Source organism: Pan paniscus, chromosome 15 (assembly GCF_029289425.2).
Source record: "Pan paniscus chromosome 15, NHGRI_mPanPan1-v2.0_pri, whole genome shotgun sequence".
In the NCBI taxonomy this organism is placed as follows: Eukaryota; Metazoa; Chordata; class Mammalia; order Primates; family Hominidae; genus Pan; species Pan paniscus.
In genome coordinates this window covers 104941671-104960563 of record NC_073264.2, presented here as the reverse complement: position 1 = coordinate 104960563, position 18893 = coordinate 104941671, and the positions used below count along the sequence as shown (strand labels likewise).

Genomic DNA, 18893 nt, shown 5'->3' with positions numbered 1-18893 from the left:
CTCATGAGATTCCCTGGAGGGAAAAAAGAAATATATATGATCATTACATTAGACTCTTAAGGAGTGCTCAGTTAAGAAACCTATCTCCTGCTTATATACCAGAGAAGGTGTTTTGGGAAGGGCTGGTGTTGGGCAGTGGGGAGCTCTTAAATATTTTAAGCAAGGGAATAACTTTATTTGACTTTTAGAAAATGAAATGGTAGGCCAGACGTGTTGGCTCACATCTGTAATCCCAGCACTTTGGGAGGCCGAGGTGGGTAGATCACCTGAGGTCGGGAGTTCGAGAGCAGCCTGATCAACATGGAGAAACACCATCTCTACTAAAAATACAGAATTAGCTGGGTGTGTTGGTGCACGCTTGTAATCCCAGCTACTCGGGAGGCTGAGGCAGGAGAATCGCTTGAACCCAGGAGGCGAAGGTTGCAGTGAGCCGAGTTCACGCCATTGCGTTCCAACCTGGGCAACAAGAGCGAAACTCTGTCTCAAAAAAAGAAGAAAAAAAAAATGAAATGGTAATGGTGAGGAGTTAGAGTCGGGGGAGATTAGTGGCAAGGAAACCAGTTCAAAGCTGTTATCAATTTTGGTTACATAAAATCTGACCATAGATGTAAAGATGCTTAATTTCAGAATGTAGGAATTTAGGGCACTTGTAAGAAAAAAAAATCTTTTTTTTTTTGTTTTTTTGTTTTTTGTTTTTTTGAGACAGTCTTGCTGTGTTGCCCAGGCTGGAGTGAATGGTGCAATCTTGGCTCATTGCAACCTCTGCCCCCCGGGGTTCAAGTGATTCTCATGCCTCAGCCTCCTGAGTAGCTGGGACTAGAGGCGCGGGCCACCACGCTGGCTAATTTTTTGTATTTTTAGTAGAGATAGTGTTTTGCCATGTTGGCCAGGCTGGTCTCAAACTCCTGATCTCAAGTAGTCCGCCCACCTTGGCCTCCCAGAGTGCTGGGATTACAGGCGTAAGCCACTGTGCCTGGATGAAAAAAAAATCTTAACAACAAACTAAAATCATATGCTTACTCGAATGCAGAGATTTTAAGGTCTGGCTCTGTTGCCCAGGCTAGAGTGCAGTGGTGTGATTGTAAGCTGCACTGCAGCTTCAAATTCCTGGGATCAAGTGATCCTCCCACCTCAGCCTCCAGCTGAGACCACTGTCATGAGCCACCATTTCTGGCCTGTTTCTGACCTTTTGTCAAATATTAGACATAAATGTTTTATAATACCTTCTGATTAAAGAAAATCTTTGGTTTAAATTTTACTTTATTCCTTTATTTTTATTTATTTATTTATTTATTTATTTATTTATTTATTTATTTATTTTTGAGATAGAGTCTTGCTCTGTCACCCAGGCTGGAGTGCAGTGGTGCGATCTTGGCTCACTGCAACCTCATGCCTCCCGGGTTCAAGTGATCCTCCTGCCTCAGCCTCCTGAGTAGCTGGGACTGCAGGTGCATGCTACCGCGCCTGGCTAATTTTTGTATTTCTTTTGTATCAGAGTTGGGGTTTCACCAAGTTGGCCAGGCTGGTCTTGAACTCCTGACCTCAGGTGATCCACCCACCTTGGCCTCCCAAATCTGGGATTATAGATGTGAGCCACCATGCCTAGCCTAATTTTTACTTTAGGTGTATTGTTTTTAAAGTATCTCTTTCATTGTTCCACTGAGGAAAAGGGGAAAAAAAATTTCCTTCCAATATGATGTCTTAAGATGCTAGATCAAAGTGTTAGTATTTTTTTGAAATTAAAAAAAAAAAAAACAAAAAAACCTGGCACAGTGGCTCACGCCTATAATCCCAGCACTTTGGGAGGCCAAGGCAGGCGGATTACTTGAGGTCAGGAGTTCCAGATCAGCCTGGTCAATGTGGCGAAACCCTGTGTCTACTAAAAATACAAAATAAGGCTGGGTGCAATGGCTGACGCCTGTAATCCCAGCATTTTGGGAGGCCAAGGCGGGCGGATCAAGAGGTCAGGAGTTCAAGACCAGCCTGGCTAACACGGTGAAACCCCATCTCTACTGAAAATACAAAAAATTAGCCAGGCGTAGTGGCGGGCGCCTGTAGTCCCAGCTACTCGGGAGGCTGAGGCAGGAGAATGGCGTGAACCCGAGAGGCAGAGCTTGCAGAGAGCCGAGATTGCACCACTGCACTCCAGCCTGGGCCACAGAGCAAGACTCCATCTCAAAAAAAAAATAAAATAAAATAAAATAAAATTAGCTGGGCGTGGTGATATGCGCCTGTAATCCCAGCTACTCAGAAGGCCAAGGCAGGAAAATTGCTTGAACTGGGGAGGCAGAGGTTGCAGTGAACCAAGATCGCGACATTGCATTCCAGCCTGGGCGACAGATTGGGACTCTGTCTCAAGAAAAACAAACAAACAAAAAAACAAAAAAACACCAGGTGTAGTGGCTCACATTTGTAATCCCAGCACTTTGGGAGGCCAAGGCGAGAGGATTGCTTAAACTCAGGAGTTTGAGACCAGCCTGGGCAGCATGGCAATACCGTCTCTACAGAAAATACAAAAATTAACTGGACGTGGTGGCACATGCCTGTAGTCCCAGCTACTTGGGAGGCTGAGGCAGGAGGATCTCTGGAGTCTAGGAGGCAGAAGTTGCAGTGAGCTGAGATCACGCCACTGCACTCCAGCCTGGGTGACGGAGTGAGACCCTGTCTCAAAAAAATAAAATAAAGTAAGGCTAGACAATTTTTATTTTTTCAAATACACTATAATGTATTTTTATGTTTAAGGGTCATTTATTTTTCTTTTACTGTGATATATTAATACACTTTCCTGGCTAATTTCTTTTAAGGAATTGGATTTTTGGTCTTTCTGTTATCATTTTTTAGGAGCACTTTATGTATTGAGGGGATTAGCTTTGTATTTGTAATATGAGTTGCAAATATTTTCCCTTACCTTGTTTTTCTGGATTATAAGAGATTCTTGGCCGGGTGTGGTGGCTCACACCTGTAATCCCAGCACTTTGGGAGGCCGAGACGGGCGGATCACGAGGTCGGGAGATTGAGACCATCCTGGCTAACATGGTGAAACCCCGTATCTACTAAAAAATACAAAAAATTAGCCGGGCGTGGTGGCGGGCGCCTGTAGTCCCAGCTACTCTGGAGGCTGAGGCAAGAGAATGGCGTGAACCCGGGAGGCAGAGCTTGCAGTGAGCCGAGATCGCGCCACTGCACTCCAGCCTGGGCGACAGAGCGAGACTCCATCTCAAAAAAAAAAAAAAAAAAAAGAGATTATTATATTTAATGTACTTGAATATCAATCAGTCTTTTTAAAAGTAGTGTCTGATTTTTGAGTCATAGTTTGAAACAGCACCTTTATTCCAAAGCTATAAAAGGGAATTTACCCAGGTTTTATTCTGGACTTTTTATGGTTTTAGGGTTTGTATCTAAATATTTGATCTATTAGGAACTTCTGCTAGTGTACGATATATGGTATGAAACCATTTTTTTCCACATGGATATATTTTGCTCAAACATCACTCATTGTATAGTCGTTTTCCCTCCTTGATTTTTGAGATACCTCCCTCATCATTTGCCATTTTTTTCATAGGTAATTGGGTCTATTTCTGGGGTATGACTTTGCCCCATTGATCTATGTATATATCTACTGCTGCCTTGTTGTTTTGAGGCTTTATAATGATCTGGTAGTGCTCTTTCTTTTCTATTACTCTCCTCATTTGGAATTTTCCTGACTTGTCTTTTTCATCTTTCTACATGAACTTTAGAATCAGCTTATCTATTATTATTTCCAGAAAATAATTCTGTAGGCATTTTGGGGGCGGGGGGTGGGTAGAGGGATCACTTTAAATTTACAGATTAATCTGTTTGTGATAAGGAATCTAAATTACAGCTTTACTCTTTTCTCTTACAGATGATATTAACCGTTTTCTTGAGCAACAATGAACAGATTTTAACAGAAGTTCCTATAACACCGGAAACAACCTGTCGAGATGTTGTAGAATTTTGCAAGGAACCTGGAGAAGGCAGCTGCCATTTAGCTGAAGTGTGGAGGGGAAATGGTATGTATTAGGTCCTGTAAAGATTGTTACATTGATAAAATCAAATCACCATCTTTTAGCTAAGCTTGTGATGGATTTGCTTTTTTTCTGATAAAGATGGGGAAAAAAGGTAACTAAGTACATATAATTTAGTATTTATCAAATGGAAAATATTGCCTCTAGTTCTTAGTTATCCGTGGTAATAAAGAACTGAGTAATTAAAATAAATGTAATTATATTGCACAGGACTGAGTTTTACAAAATGCTTTTTTGTATACTTTTTTTTTTTTTTGAGACAGGATCTCACTCTGTCTCCCAGGCCAGAGTGATAGATGTTTGGGCTGTCTCTCTCTCTTTTTTTTTTTTTTTGGCTATTATGAATAATGCTCCTATGAACTTTCATGTACAAACTGTTTTTGTTTTTGTTTTTTGTTTTCCGACATGGAGCCTTGGTCTCTCCCACAGGCTGGAGTGCAGTGGCGTGCTCTTGGTTCACTGCAACCTCCGCCTCCTGGGTTCAAACGATTCTTGTGCCTCCGCCTCCCAGTAGCTGGGGCTATAGGCGTGCACCACCACGCCTGGCTAATTTTTTGTATTTTTAGTAGAATCGGGGTTTCGCCGTGTTGCCCAGGCTGGTCTTGAACTCCTGAGCTCAGGCAATCCACCCACCATGGCCTCCCAAAGTGCTTGGATTACAGGCATGAGCCACCGCACCTGGCAATGTACAAGTTTTTGTGTGGACATATATTTTCATATCTCTTAGGTATAAACCTAGGAATCTCTGGGTCATATGGTAATTCTGTGTTTAACCTTTTCAAGAACCACCAGACTGTTTTCTAATGCAATTGCTTCATTTTACATTCCCTGCAGCAGTATACGATGTGGAGAATTTCTGCACATTCTCATCAACACTTGATACTGTCTGCTTGAGTTTAGCCATCCTAGTAGTTGTGAAGATATGTCTTATTGTGATTGTGATTTGCATTTCCCTAATGACTAATGATGGTGAAAATCTTTTCATGTGCATATTGGCCGTTTGTATATCTTCTCTGGAGAAATGTCTATTCAGTTCTTTTGCCTATTTATTTATTTATTTATTTTTGAGACAGTGTCTTTCTCTGTTGCCCAGGCTAGAGAACAGTGGCACAATCCTGGCTCACTGCAACCTCTATCTTCTGGGCTCAAGCAGTGCTCCCACCTCAGCCTCTCGTGTAGCTGGGACTACAGGCATGCACCACCATGCCCGGCTAATTTTTGTAGAAACAGGGTTTTGCCATGTTGCCCAGGGTGGTCTCAAACTCCTGGGCTCAAGTGATCCACCTGCCTGGGCCTCCCAAAGTGCTGGGATTACAGGTGTGAACCACTGCGCCCCACCCCATTGCCCATTTTAAAAATGGGTTATTTGTCTTTTTGTTACTGAATTGTAAACGTTCTTTATGTATTCTAGATACAAGTCCCTTATAGGTATATAAATTACAATTTTTTTTGCAAGGTCTTGTGCTTTTTACTTAGAATTCAGAGTAAAGAATTTTAAGGATACATGGAGAGAAACTTGACTTTGATAAACATTGGACTATTACTAAATTAGAAGTAAAAGGACAGGCCCTCAATTGTTAGCCTAATGACAGCTACAGGAAGCAGGCAGTTAAGTAATTGTAATTAACGTTTTTAAGGGGAGCAGTGTTGGAGCCTGATCATTCATTCCCTTGTTTTTTTTCTTCTCTAGCCTCTTAGCACTTTTGTTCTCTGTTACTTGTTATCAATTCTAATTCCTTATCTGTCTTCCCATTGTAAGGGAATAAAATTTTTACACAAATATTATAGCCCTAAATGGTCTATGGCCTCTTGAGAATGCTTGTCTCTTTCATATGAGTCACTCGGTTGGTGCCATCCTTGTCTCCCAGCCCATCTCAAATCATAACTTAGTTTTACCTCCTCAAGGATGAGGACTACCACCCTGGGGCACAGAGTCACAGCACAGTACATTTACCGTGGCTTTTGTACATGCTTCTTCGTTGTCTAGAACAATCCCTAGGAGCTTGACTAACATCTATTTATTCTTTGCCTCTCATCCCTTCCATGAATCTCAAAGGGTGTTAGTGTCCCTGTGCTCTAATACTGTGCTCTAATACTGTTGTTGTATTTATCAAAACATGATACAGGTCGGGCACGGTGGCTCTTGCCTCTAATCCCAGCCCTTTAGGAGGCCAAGGCGGGTGGATCACTTGAAGCCAGGAGTTGGAGACCAGCCTGGCCAGCACGTAAAAACCCCATCTCTACTAAAAATACAAAAATTAGCCAGGCATGGTGGCACACGCCTATAGTCCCAGCTTCTTGGGAGGCAGGAGAATCCCTTGAAACCCAGAGGCGGAGGTTGCAGTGAGCCAAGAGTGTGCCACTGCACTCCAGCCTGGGCGACAGAGCGAGACTGTCTCAAAAAAAAACAAACAAACATAATGTAGTAGTAGTTTTTATCTCTATCTTGTTGGACTAAAATTCCTGAAGGCGGGAACTTGTCTGTTGTTCACCATTATATCCCCAGTGTCCAGCCTAGTGTTCATAGAAGGCACTTAGTAAACACAGATTAGTAAGTAAAATGGCCAACGAAGCTGGATCTAGGAAGAAGAGAAGGTAACTTCCAGTGGATGCCATCAAAGGGAGAGGGCAAGCACTGTAACAGCCTTTCTCAGTCCTTTTACCTAGAGGAACCCTTACAGAGATTTTTTTTTTTTAGGTTTCAGAGAACCCTCACATAAAACTTACTGCACCTGGCCGGGCACTGTGGCTCACTCTTGTAATCCCAACACTTTGGGAGGCTGAGGTGGGTGGATCACCTGAGGTCAGGAGTTTGAGACCAGCCTGGCCAACATGGTGAAACCCTGTCTCTACTAAAAAAACAAAAAATTAGCTGGGCATGGTGGTGGGCACCTGTAATCCCTGCTACTCGGGAGGCTGAGGCAGGAGAATCGCTTGAACCTGGGAGGCGGAGGTTGCAGTGAGCCGAGATTGTGCCACTGCACTCCAGCCTGGGCAACAAGAGTGAAACTTCATCTCAAAAAAAAAAAAAACAAAAAACAAATTACTGCCCCCATAACTGCTGACATTAGTATGATCAGTATGTCGTAGATAGAATCCTTCAATAGTAATTATCAGTGCTTTCCAGTAGAGCCGTTTCACTGTGGATCTGTGCATTATTTTGCTAAGGCTGCCGTAACAAAGTGCCACAGACTGGGTGGCTTAAACAACAGTAATTTATTTTCTCACAGTGATGGAGGCCAGAAGTCTGAGATGAAGGTGTCAGCAGGCTTGGTTTATTCTGAAGACTCTCTCTCTCTTTGACTTGTAGATGGTTTTCTTTTCTTCCCTCCATGCCTGTCTGTGGACAAACCTCCTCCTCTTGTAAGGACACTTGTCATATTGGATTAGGGGCCACTTTGATGACTTCATTTTATCTTCTTGCCTTTTTAAAAGTCCTGTCTCCAAATACAGTTAAATTTCGAGGTACTTGAGGTCAGGACTACAACAGATGAATTTAGCGGGGACACAGTTCAGCCTGTAACAGTCTGTTAATTTGGCCAGGTCATTAGCTACTCTGTGTGGTTCCCTTCCCCACACAGGTGTCAGTTCTAATGGCAGTCAGCAAGGTAGATAAAACCTTCCATTTTTATCTTTTGTTAAGTTTCCTACTTGAGGTTTTTTAACCTTATTTAAAGTTCCTAAAAGTCTTATAATAGATTTCCATTATACAAGATGCTAATTAGGTATACTTTATATTACATGATATGTATAGGGTAGTTAGTCCATTTTCATACTGCTATAAAGAACTGCCAGAGATGGAATAATTTATAAAGGAAAAAGGTTTAATTTACTCACAGTTCTGCAAGGCCGGGGAGGCCTCAGGAAACTTACAATCATGGCAGAAGGCGAAGGGAAAGCAAGGCAGCTCCTCCACAAGGTGGCAGGAAGGAGAAATGTCAAGTGAAGGGGGAAGAGCCCCTTCTAAAACCATCAGTTTTCATGAGAACTCACTCACTATCATGAGAAACCACCTCCATGATTCAGTGACCTCCATCTGGTCTCTCCCTTGACATGTGGGGATTATGGGGATTACAATTCAAGATGAGATTTGGGTGGGGACATAAAACCTAACCAGATCAGTAGTGTTTTTTCCTTTTCTTTCCTTTCCTCACTTCTCTTCCCTTTTCTTCCCTTCTCTCCCTTCTCTTCCCTTCCCCTCCTTTCCCTCCCCTCCCATTGCCTTCCCTCCCCTTCCCTCCCCTCCCCTTCCTTCCCTTCCCCTTTTCTATGACAGAGTCTCGCCCTGTCGCCCAAGCTGCAGTGCAGTGGCGCATTCTCAGTTGACTGCAACCTCTGCCTCCCAGGTTCCAGTGATTCTCCTGCCTCAGCCTCCCTGAGTAGCTGGGACTACAGGCATGCACCACCATGCCCGGCTAATTTTTTGCATTTTTTAGTAGAGACGAGGTTTCACCATATTGGCCAGGCTGGTCTCGAACTCCTGACCTCGTGATCCACCTGCCTTGGCCTCCCAAAGTGCTGGGATTACAGGCGTGAGCCACTGCACCCAGCCTCTTTTTCTTTTTTTTGAGACAGAGTCTTGCTCAGTTGCCCAGGTTGGAGTGAAGTGGTATGATCATAGCTCACTGCAGCCTTAAACTCCTGGGCTCAAGGGATCCTTCCATCTCAGCCTCACAAGTAGCTGGGAGCACAGGCAAACTGCACAGCGCCCGGACAGTCCTTTTATTTATTTATTTTTTGTAGAGACAGGGTCTTGTCATGTTGATCGGGTTGTGTTTTTTCTACTTTAAAACAAAAATTATGTTCAGTTAAACTTTCTTAAAAAAATAAAGCGAAGCTTTCTTGAAATTAATCTTCTCAAAATTTTGCCAGGTGCAGTAGCTCACACCTGTAATCCCAGCACTTGAGGCCAAGGCGGGCAGATTGCTTGAGCCCAGAACTTCGAGACCAACCTTGGCAATGTGGCCAAACCCCATCTCTACAAAAAATACAAAAATTAGCTGGGCGTGGTGGCACATGCCTGTAGTCCCAGCTACTTGAGAGGTTGAGGTGGGACGATCGCTTGATCACACCACTGCACTTCAGTGCTCCAGCCTGGGTGACAGAGGACAGAGTGCGACCCTGTCTTTAAAAAAAAAAAAAAAAAAAAAATACACACACACACACACACACACACACACACAATGAATAGAGGGAAACAATAAATTTCTGTTAAATAACTGGCTTAAGACAAAATGGGTTTTAATTTTTATTAGGTTATGTTCAGACTTGGTATATTTAAATATAGGTTGTAAATTGATTTTAATAAATGTAAAAGTTTAAAAGTTGATTTTAATGTAAAAAAATGAAAATTTACTGACAATGTTGATTAGTAAAACAACTAAAAATAAAGCTACTAAATGATAAGCCAAAGCAATGTGAATAAAAATGTGGCCTAAGACACAATTTTATGCAAAACTGAGAAACATGATTTAGCTAAATATAGGCCTTGCAGTTAGAAAAGGCCAATACACTTGCTTTTACAGATCTTTTTATAGGCATATGTGTATATAAAAAATTGCTGCTTTCAAAACTAAAAATATGGAATGAAATTTACTTCTATATATATATTTTGTTTGTTTGTTTGTTTGTTTGTTTTGAGACGGAGTCTTGCTCTGTCCCAGGCTGGAGTGCAGTGGCAGGATCTCGGCTCACTACAACCTCCACCTCGTGGGTTCAAGCTATTCTCCTACCTCAGCCTCCCGAGTAGCTGGGATTATAGGCGTGTGCCACCACGCCTGGCTAAGTTTTGTATTTTTAGTAGAGACGGGATTTCACCATGTTGGCCAGGCCGGTCTCGAATTCCTGACCCCATGATCTGCCCGCCTTGGCCTCCCAAAGTGCTGGGATTATAGGCGTGAGCCACTGCTCCCGGCTGAAATTTACTTCTTTAATGTTTAACTTGTCATTGTTTTTTGCTCTACAGATACTTAGTTCTGATATGAACTTGAGCTAAGCACAAACAGATTTCATTTTCAACTAAGATGAGACCGTTTCTGTTTTTGCCTTTGATGTTTGTTAAATAAGACAAAGCTAGAGCCAGGTGTGATTGTGTGCGCCTATAGTCCCAGCTACAGTAGGCTGAGGCAGGAGGATCCCTTGAGCCCAGAAGTTCAAGGCTACAGTGAGCTATGATCATATCACTGCACTTTAGCCTGGGTGGCAGAGTGAGACCCCATCTCTTAAAAAAAAAAAAAAGAAGAAGAAAAACGTCAGCAGCATAATGTGCGTTATATTTCTATGAATGGCAGGATTTTCTTTATGCAAATCTAGAACTTACCTAGGAATGGAACAGTAAATTACAATCACTTATACCTTGAATCTGTGCTTAGATTGTGTAGCTCACAAAGTTCTATCTCTTGTCTTGACATCAAATTCTTTGGTTGCACTGAAGATTTAGAGTTATAAATCTTAAGTATAAACACAAGTTTATAGCTGTATTACAGGCACGCCATCACACCCGGCTAATTTTTGTGTATTTCTTGTAGAGATGGGGTTTCGCCATGTTTACCAGGCTGGTCTCCAACTCCTGACCTCAAGTGATCCGCTTGCCTTGGCTTCCCAAAGTGCTGGGATCACAGGTGTGAGCCACCCACGCCCAGCCTGTTTACTTTTGAGACAAGGTCTCATTCTGTCACGCAGGCTGGAGTGCAGTGGTACCATCTTGGCTCACTGCAACCTCCACCTCCCAGGCTAGTTTTCTGCACTTTTAGTAAAGATGGGGTTTTGCCATGTTGCCCAGGCTGACCTCAAACTCCTGAGCTCAAGCGATCCACCTGCCTTGGCCTCCCAAAATGCTGGGATTACAGCCGTGGACCACCATGTCTTGGGCCTCTTTTGTAGGGGCACTAAACCCATTTATGAAGATAGAGCTCTCATGACCTAATCACTTCTCAAAGACCCCACCTCCTAATATTACCACATTGGGGATTCAGTTTCAACATATAAATTTTAGGGGAACACAAACATTCAGACCATAGCAGATTGTTTACGTTTTTGGTTCTTATGAATAAATCTCCTGTGAACATTCATGGACAAAAGTTTGTGTGGACATGTTTTCATTTCTTTTTTTTTTTTTTTTTTGAAACAAGGTCTCACTCTGTATCCCAGGCTGGAGTGTAGTGGTGCCCTTTTGGCTCACTGCAACCTCTGCCTTCCTGATTCAAGCAATTCTCCTGCCTCAGCCTCCCAAGTAGCTGGGATTATAGGCGCCTGCCACCATGCCCAGCTAATTTTTTTATTTTTAGTAGAGACAGGGTTTTACCATGTTGGCTAGGCTGGTCTGGAACTCTTGACCTCAAGTGATATGCCTGCCTCGGCCTCCCAAAGTGCTGGGATTATGGACGTGAGCCACCGGGCCCGGCCTTCATTTCTTTTGAATGTGGGTATAAGTCTAGAGTTCTCCTCTTTATCTTACACCTCATCTTCAAAAACTGTCAGACATGTTTGTTAAGACATAAACACTAATAAAATATAAAGCAGGAAGACATAATTAATAACTAAGCAAGAATTGCAGGCTGGGCACAGTGGCCCACACCTGTAATCTCAGCACTTTGGGAGGCCGAGGTGGGTGGATTATTTGAGGTCAGTGGTTTGAGACCAGCCTGGCCGACATGGTGAAACTCTGTCTCTACTAAAAACACAAAAGTTAGCTGGGCGTGGTAGTGCACACCTGTAATCCCAGCTACTCAGGAGGCTGAGGCAGGAGAATCGCTTGAACCCGGGAGACAGAGGCTGTATAAGCCAAGATGGTGCCACTGTACTCTAGCCTGGGTGCGACACAGTAAGACTCCATCTCAAAAAATAAAAAATTGGCCGGACACGGTGGTTCACACCTATAATTTCAGCACTTTGGGAGGCTGAGGTGGGGAGATCACTTGAGGTCAGGAGTTTGAGACCAGCTTGGTCAACGTGGTGAAACCCCATCTCTACTAAATACAAAAATAGCTGGGTGTGGTGGCGCATGCCTGTAATCCCAGCTACTCGGGAGGCTGAGGGAGGAGAATCACTTGAACCCGGGAGGCGGAGGTTGCAGTGAGCCAAGATCATGCCAGTGCACTCCAGCCTGGGCGACAGAGTGAGACTCCATCCCCCCAAAAAAAAAAAAAATTTGCAAAAATACACAGTACAGTTCACTTTTAACCTACCCAATGTGTATTTTTAAGTGTTAACAATAGCAGAGCCAGGGAGTCAGCTCATGAGGTATAAATATTCTCTCAGTAGAATGAAAAATTCCAAGATTCCTATTTCAGAGCTAGAGCTTGTTTGTTCCTATAAATCAGTCATTAGCATATAAAGAGGTGTTGGGGAAGATGTTTCTGGAGGGAGAAGCTAATGCCATCAGCCCACCATCCTCTCCTCCCTGCAATACTCTCACCATCTACCAACTCCTGATTGAGAATGAACTTTATCAAAGGAACGTGGTCCTGCACACAGCCATTCAGGGCTGAGAGACCACTGTTGACGTTGCTAACAGGGCTGCTTGGCTATTGTCTATCACTCTAAATACTAATATCATGTTCTGTATGAAGTTCAAAAATGCTAATTTTTTTCAGTTATAATATCTCATGAAGCCCTTAGTGACATCTTACGGAACTCTAGGTTTCTGTAGACTCACAGAGGAGAAACTTTTTTTTTTTTTTTTGCTTTGATTGTTTTGAGACAGGGTCTCGCTCTGTCATCCAGGCTTGAGCGCAATGGCAGTCGTAGCCTCAAACTCCTGGGCTAAAGGGATCCTTCCATCTCAGCTTCCTGAGTAGCTGCAATTACAGATGTGCAGTGTCATGCCTGGCTAATGAGAAATGCTATTTTATAGACTAAAAGTATCATGGACTTCTGCTTAAGTAGTATGAATAAACTATACATACATCCGTATCAATCTTTGTTCTTTCCTGAAATTACACTAAAATTACAATGAAAAGGGATAAAATAGCTTAAAGCTACAAGGTTGAAGAACAGGATGTGATAGCATTGTAATATTTTGGAATGTTCAACACAGATGGACGGGTGGTTAATGACTTAGCAGACCCCAAAAAGCTAAAATCTAAGGTAACAGTAAGTCTGACTCATGCCAAAGAAGCTAGGGAAGTTTAAGAAATTGCAGGTGTTAATACTTTTGAAAAAGGTGAGACTAAAAACAGAATTGGCTGAAATCTGTTAACCAATCTATCCCCCAGATCATTCTAGCATTTTTAATCTTTTTTTTTTTCATTTTTCTCTTTTTGAGACAGGGTCTTGCTCTGTCACCCAGGCTGGAGTGCATTGTGCAGTCATGGCTTACTGCAGCTTCAACCTCCTGGGCTCAAGCAATCCTCCTGCCTCAGCCTCTCTAGTCGCTGGGACTATGGATGTGTGCCACCACACCTGGCTAATTAAGAAAAAAGGAGGCTGGGCGCGGCGGCTCACGCCTGTAATCCCAGCACTTTGGGAGGCCATGGTGGGCGGATCACGAGGTCAGGAAATCGAGACCATCCTGGCTAACACAGTGAAATCCCGTCTCTACTAAAAATAAAAGTAGCCGGGCGTAGGTGGTGCACACCTGTAGTCCCAGCTATTCGGGAGGCTGAGGCAGGAGAATGGCGTAAAACCGGGGAGGTGGAGCTTGCAGTGAGCCAAGATCGCGCCACTGCACTCCAGCCTGGGTGACACAGCGAGACTCTGTCTCAAAAAAAAAAAAAAAAAATGTAGCAATTAAGTCTCACTGTGTTTCCCAGACTGGTCTTGAACTCTTAGGCTCAAATGATACTCTTGCCTCCCAAAGTGCTGGGATTCAGGTGTAAGCCACCACGCACAGTCCCTAGGGTTTTTTTTTTTTTTTAATATGCCAGCTTTCCAATGCTTCTTGATAGAGCACGTGAGCTGATATGAACTTTCTTTTTTGAGACAGTCTCACTCTGTCACCCAGGCTGGAGTGCATGGAGTGAAGTAGCACGATCTCAGCTCTCCACAACCTCCACCTCCCGGGTTCAAGCAGTTCTCTGCCTCAGCCTCCTGAGTAGCTGGAACCACAGGCATGCGCCACCACGCCCGGCTAATTTTTGTATTTTTAGTAGAGATGGGGTTTCACCATGTTGTCCAGGCTAGTCTTGAACTCCTAACCTCAGGTGGTCCACCTGCCTTAGCCTCCCAAAGTGTTGGGATTACAGGCGTGAACCACCACGCCCAACCTGATATAAACATCTTGATTATGTAAAAGATTAGTTTTGCAATCCCAGCACTTTGGGCAGCCGAGGCAGGTGGATCACTTGAATTCAGGAATTCAAGACCAGCCTGGTCAACATGATGAACCCTGTCTCTACAAAAAATTCAAAAAATTAGCTGGGTGTAGGCCAGGCGTGGTGGCTCACGCCCGAAATCCCAGCACTTTGGGAGGTTGAGGTGGGTGGATCACCTGAGGTCGGGAGTTTGAGACCAACCTGACCAACATGGTGAAACCCCGTCTCTACTAAAAATACAAAAAATTAGCCAGGTGTGTTGGCTCAAGCGATCCTCCCACCTCAGCCTCCTGAGTAGCTGGGACCACAGGCATGCACCACCATGACCAGCTTTTTTTTTTTTTTTTTTTTTTTTTTTGAGACAGAGTTTTCTCTCTTGTTGCTCAGGCTGCAGTGTAATGGTGCGATCTTGGCTCACTGCAACCTCCGCCTCCTAGGTTCAAGTGATTCTTCTGCCTCAGCCTCCTGAGTAGCTGGGACTACAGGTGCCTGCCACCATGCCCGGCTAATTTTTGTATTTTTAGTAGAGACAGGGTTTCACCAAGTTGGCCAGGCTGGTCTGGAACTCCTGACCTCCGGCGATCTGCCCACGTTGGCCTCCCAAAGTGCTAGAATTACAGGTGTGAGTCACCCCACTCAGCCACAACCCAGATTTTTGAAAAATAGGCATAATACCTGAGACAGTTCACAGAGAAGGAAAATGGAATGCATTATACATATAAAAGTGTTCTTTTAAATTCAACAACTGAGTTAGTGCTCTTCTCAAGTAATTGGTTAGATACTGGCCAGGTACAGTGGCTTACACCTGTAATCCCAGCACTTTGGGAGGCTGAGGCAGGCAGATTGCTTGAGCCCAGCAGTTCAATACTAGCCCAGGCAACATGGCAAAAACCCCATCTCTACAAAAAATACAAAAACTATCCAGGCATGGTGGCATATGCCTATAGTTTCAGCTAACTTGGGAGGCTGAGGTGGGAGGGAGGATTGCTTGAGCCCGGGAGGTGGAGGTTGCAGTGAACTGAGATCATACCACTGCACTCCAGCCTGGGTGGCAGAGCAAAGACCTTGTCTCAAAAAAAGTAAAGGAGTGAGAGATTGTGAGTAAGCTTTGATTTTTAAAAAAATATTTGAAATACATTTAGTTATATAGGATTTAATTTTTATTAACTTGGTACTGACAAACATTCCCAATAATGTTGCCTGAGTTGCCAGGAAGTGCCCTGTCCAGCCTTCGTACCTCTGATTGCCACGCCTGACATTTTAAGAAATAACATGGCCTGGTCAATTTATGTTTCTTTCAAGAATGGGAGGCTGAGCATAGTGGCTCACACCTGTAATCCCAGCACTTTGGGAGGCCAAGGCGGGTGGATCACCTGAGGCCAGGAGGCCAAGAGGCCAAGACCAGCCTAGCCAACATGGTAAAACCCCGTCTCTCCTAAAAACACAAAAATTAGCTGGTCATGGTGGTGGGCACCTGTAATCCCAGCTACTCAGGAGGCTGAGGCAGGAGAATCTCTCGAACCCTGGAGGCAGAGGTTGTAGTGAGCCGAGATGGCACTCCAGCCTAAGTGATAAGAGCAAAAGTCTGTCTCAAAAAAAAAAAAAAAAAAAAGGCTGGGTGTGACGGCTCACGCCTATAATCCCAGCACTTTAGGAGGCCAAGGCGGGTGGATCACCTGGGGTCAGGAGTTTGAGACCAGCCTGGCTAACATGGTGAAACCCTCTCTCTACTAAATACAAAAAATTAGCTGGGCACGGTGGTGGATGCCTGTGATTTCAGCTACTTGGGAGGCTGAGGCAGGAGCATCTCTTGAACCCAGAAGCGGAGGTTGCAGTGAGCCAAGATGGTGCCACTGCACTCCAGCCTTGGCAACAAGAGCAAAACCCCATCTCAAACCAAACAAACAAACGAATGAGAGACACAATGCTTTGTGATAAATAAGTTTTGTAAAAGGCATGTTTCAGTGTTCCCTATTTAATGTTGCAAAATTGCTTTCGTGGATACTTTTTGTGTTTATCTGTTGCCTAAATTATTTCCCATTCATATTCTTGCTTTTACTCAGTAATGTTGAAATTCAGTGCTTGTAATATCTTTGAATTGTAACATGTAGACATAAATGTGTGCATATATACATTCATTTAAGTTTTTTAAAAAATTTACTTTTGGTTGGAGTCATTTTAATTCTGGAGTAAAAAAGATGTGGTCTTTTTCCTAGAACGTCCCATACCCTTTGATCATATGATGTACGAACATCTTCAGAAATGGGGTCCACGGAGGGAAGAAGTGAAATTTTTCCTTCGACACGAGGACTCCCCAACTGAGAACAGTGAACAAGGTAGATAACTGCTTTCTTCCTCATTTGTTAATTTTTGCTAGGAAAGTTAATTTAAGAAAAATAGGAATAAATATTAAATTATTCACACACACCCGGCCCTGCACTTACAAGTGGCTAGAGGGAAAGTTGGTATCTCATGTTTCTTTGGCTTCTGTTAGTGTTGTTTACCATTACGGCACTTTTTTTTTTTTTTTTTTTTTTTTTTTGAGACAGAGTCTCACTCTGTCGCCCAGGCTGGAGTACAGTGGCGCAATCTTGGCTCACTGCAACCTCCACCTCTGGGGTTCAAGGGATTCTCCTGCCTTAGCCTCCCAAGTAGCTGGGACGACAGGTGTGCACCTCCACACCTGGCTAATTTTTGTATTTTTAATAGAGATGGGGTTTCACCATGTTGGCCAGGCTGGTCTCGAACTCTTGACCTCAAGTGATTTGCCCACCTCAGCCTCCCAGAGTTCTGGGATTATAGGTGTCAGCCACTGTGCCCAGCCAATTACATCACACTTTTTAGGCACCAACCCTTCTTTCCTTCTCAGGACTCTAAGTTAATTAAACAACGTACTCAGACATATAAAGGGACTTGGTGTTTAAAGGAATTTTTGCTTTGTTTTGTTTTGAGATGGAGTCTCACTCTGTCACCCAGGCTGGAGTACAGTGGCACAATCTCAGCTCACTGCAACCTCTGCCTCCTGGGTGCAAGCGATTCTCCTGCTTCAGCCTCCCAAGTAGTTGGGATTACAGGCACCCACCGCCATGCCAAAGGGATTGTTTTTGGTAAATATCAGATTGGTCAAACATCTAGATTTTAAAAATATATAAAACCATGAAAATACTAGAAGAAAGTTCTGGAAGATCTTTTATTTTTGAAGTGAACAAGGCCTTTGTAAGTGTAACACTAAAACATAAAAGACAAGACTGATAAATGAATTATTTAAAACAAAGCCTGGGTGCAGTGGCTCAGGCTTGTAATTTCAGCACTTTGAAAGGCTGAGGCAGGCAGATCACTTGAGCCAAGTAGTTCGAGACCATCCTGGGAAGCATGGCAGAACCCCATCTCTACAGAAAATACTAAATAGCTGGTTGTGTTGGTGGATGCCCTGTAGTCTCAGCTACTTGGGAGGCTGAGGTGGGAGGATCGATTGAGCCCAGGAGGTGAAGGCTGCAGTGAGCCATGACTGTGCCACTGCACTCCAGCCAGCCAGGGCAACAGAGAGAGACCCTGTCTCAAAAAATAAAAATAGGCTGGGTGTGGTGGCTCACGCCTATAATCCCAGCACTTTGGGAGGCCAAGGCAGGCAGATCACTTGAGGTCAGGAGTTTGTGACCAGCCTGGCCAACGTGGTAAAACCCCATCTCTGCTAAAAATTAGCCCGATGTGGTGTGTGCGCCTATAATCCCAGCTACTCAGGAGGCTGAGGCAGAAAAATCGCTTGAACCTGGGAGGCAGAGGTTGTAGTGAGCCAAGATCAGGCCACTGCACTCCAGCCTGGGCGACAGAGCGAGACTTCGTCTCAGGAAATACATATAAATTAAACAAAACCAAAAATAACTGCATGGCAATAACATCTAAAAAAAAAGTCAAAAGATAAATTATAAACTGGGAAGTAGCATTTGTAGCTCATATTGCAAAGGGCTAATTCTCTTTACATGTAAAGAATTCCTAAAATTTGATAAGAAAAAACTTGGCTAGGCGTGCTGGTTCCCACCTATAATCCCAGCACTTTGGGAGGCCGAGTGGGGTGGATTACCTGATGTCAAGAGTTCGAGACCAGCCTGGCCAACATGGTGAAACCCCGACTCTACTAAAAATACAAAAATTAGCCAGGCTTGGTGGCATGCATCTGTAATCCCACCTACTCGGGGGGCCGAGACAGGAGAATCGCTTGAACCTGGGAGGCAGAGGTTGCAGTGAGCCCGAGATCGCGCCATTGCACTCCAGCCTGGGCAACAAGAGTGAAACTCCATCTCAAAAAAAAAAAAAAGCTTAGTAGAATAATAGAAAAAATACATACACACACAGTTCACAGAAAAGGAATATACATGGCCCTAGGATATATGAAGATATTCACCTTATTCCTAATAAAAGACATGCAGAGAAAACTATCTTGAAATACTGTATTTTAACTGTCACATTGGCAAAGATTAAAACAGTTAATAGCACAGTGTTGACAAGGATTCTGAGAAACAGGCAGTCTTCTGCATTGCTGTGGGAGGCGGTTGGCACCTTCTATAGAAGGAAATTTGGCAATGGCTGTTAAACT

At 43.7% G+C, this 18893-nt stretch overlaps 1 protein-coding gene and 1 non-coding gene across 12 annotated transcripts in view; both read left to right on the top strand.

Moving 5' to 3' along the window:
- The window catches only part of PPP1R13B (protein phosphatase 1 regulatory subunit 13B), a 115241-nt gene that overhangs the window by 47611 nt on the left and 48737 nt on the right, over positions 1 to 18893 (top strand). For all 11 annotated transcript variants that reach the window (XM_034938232.3, XM_014347714.5, XM_034938233.2 and 8 more), the window contains exons 2-3: positions 3884 to 4031; positions 16516 to 16635. In XM_034938232.3, coding sequence (XP_034794123.1) covers positions 3884 to 4031; positions 16516 to 16635 — 268 coding nt within the window. The remainder of the gene's footprint in view (positions 1 to 3883; positions 4032 to 16515; positions 16636 to 18893) is intronic.
- Positions 4054 to 4130, top strand: LOC112437093 (small nucleolar RNA SNORD51). The gene has a single exon (XR_003025756.1). It is a non-coding gene; the product is annotated as a small nucleolar RNA SNORD51 (small nucleolar RNA).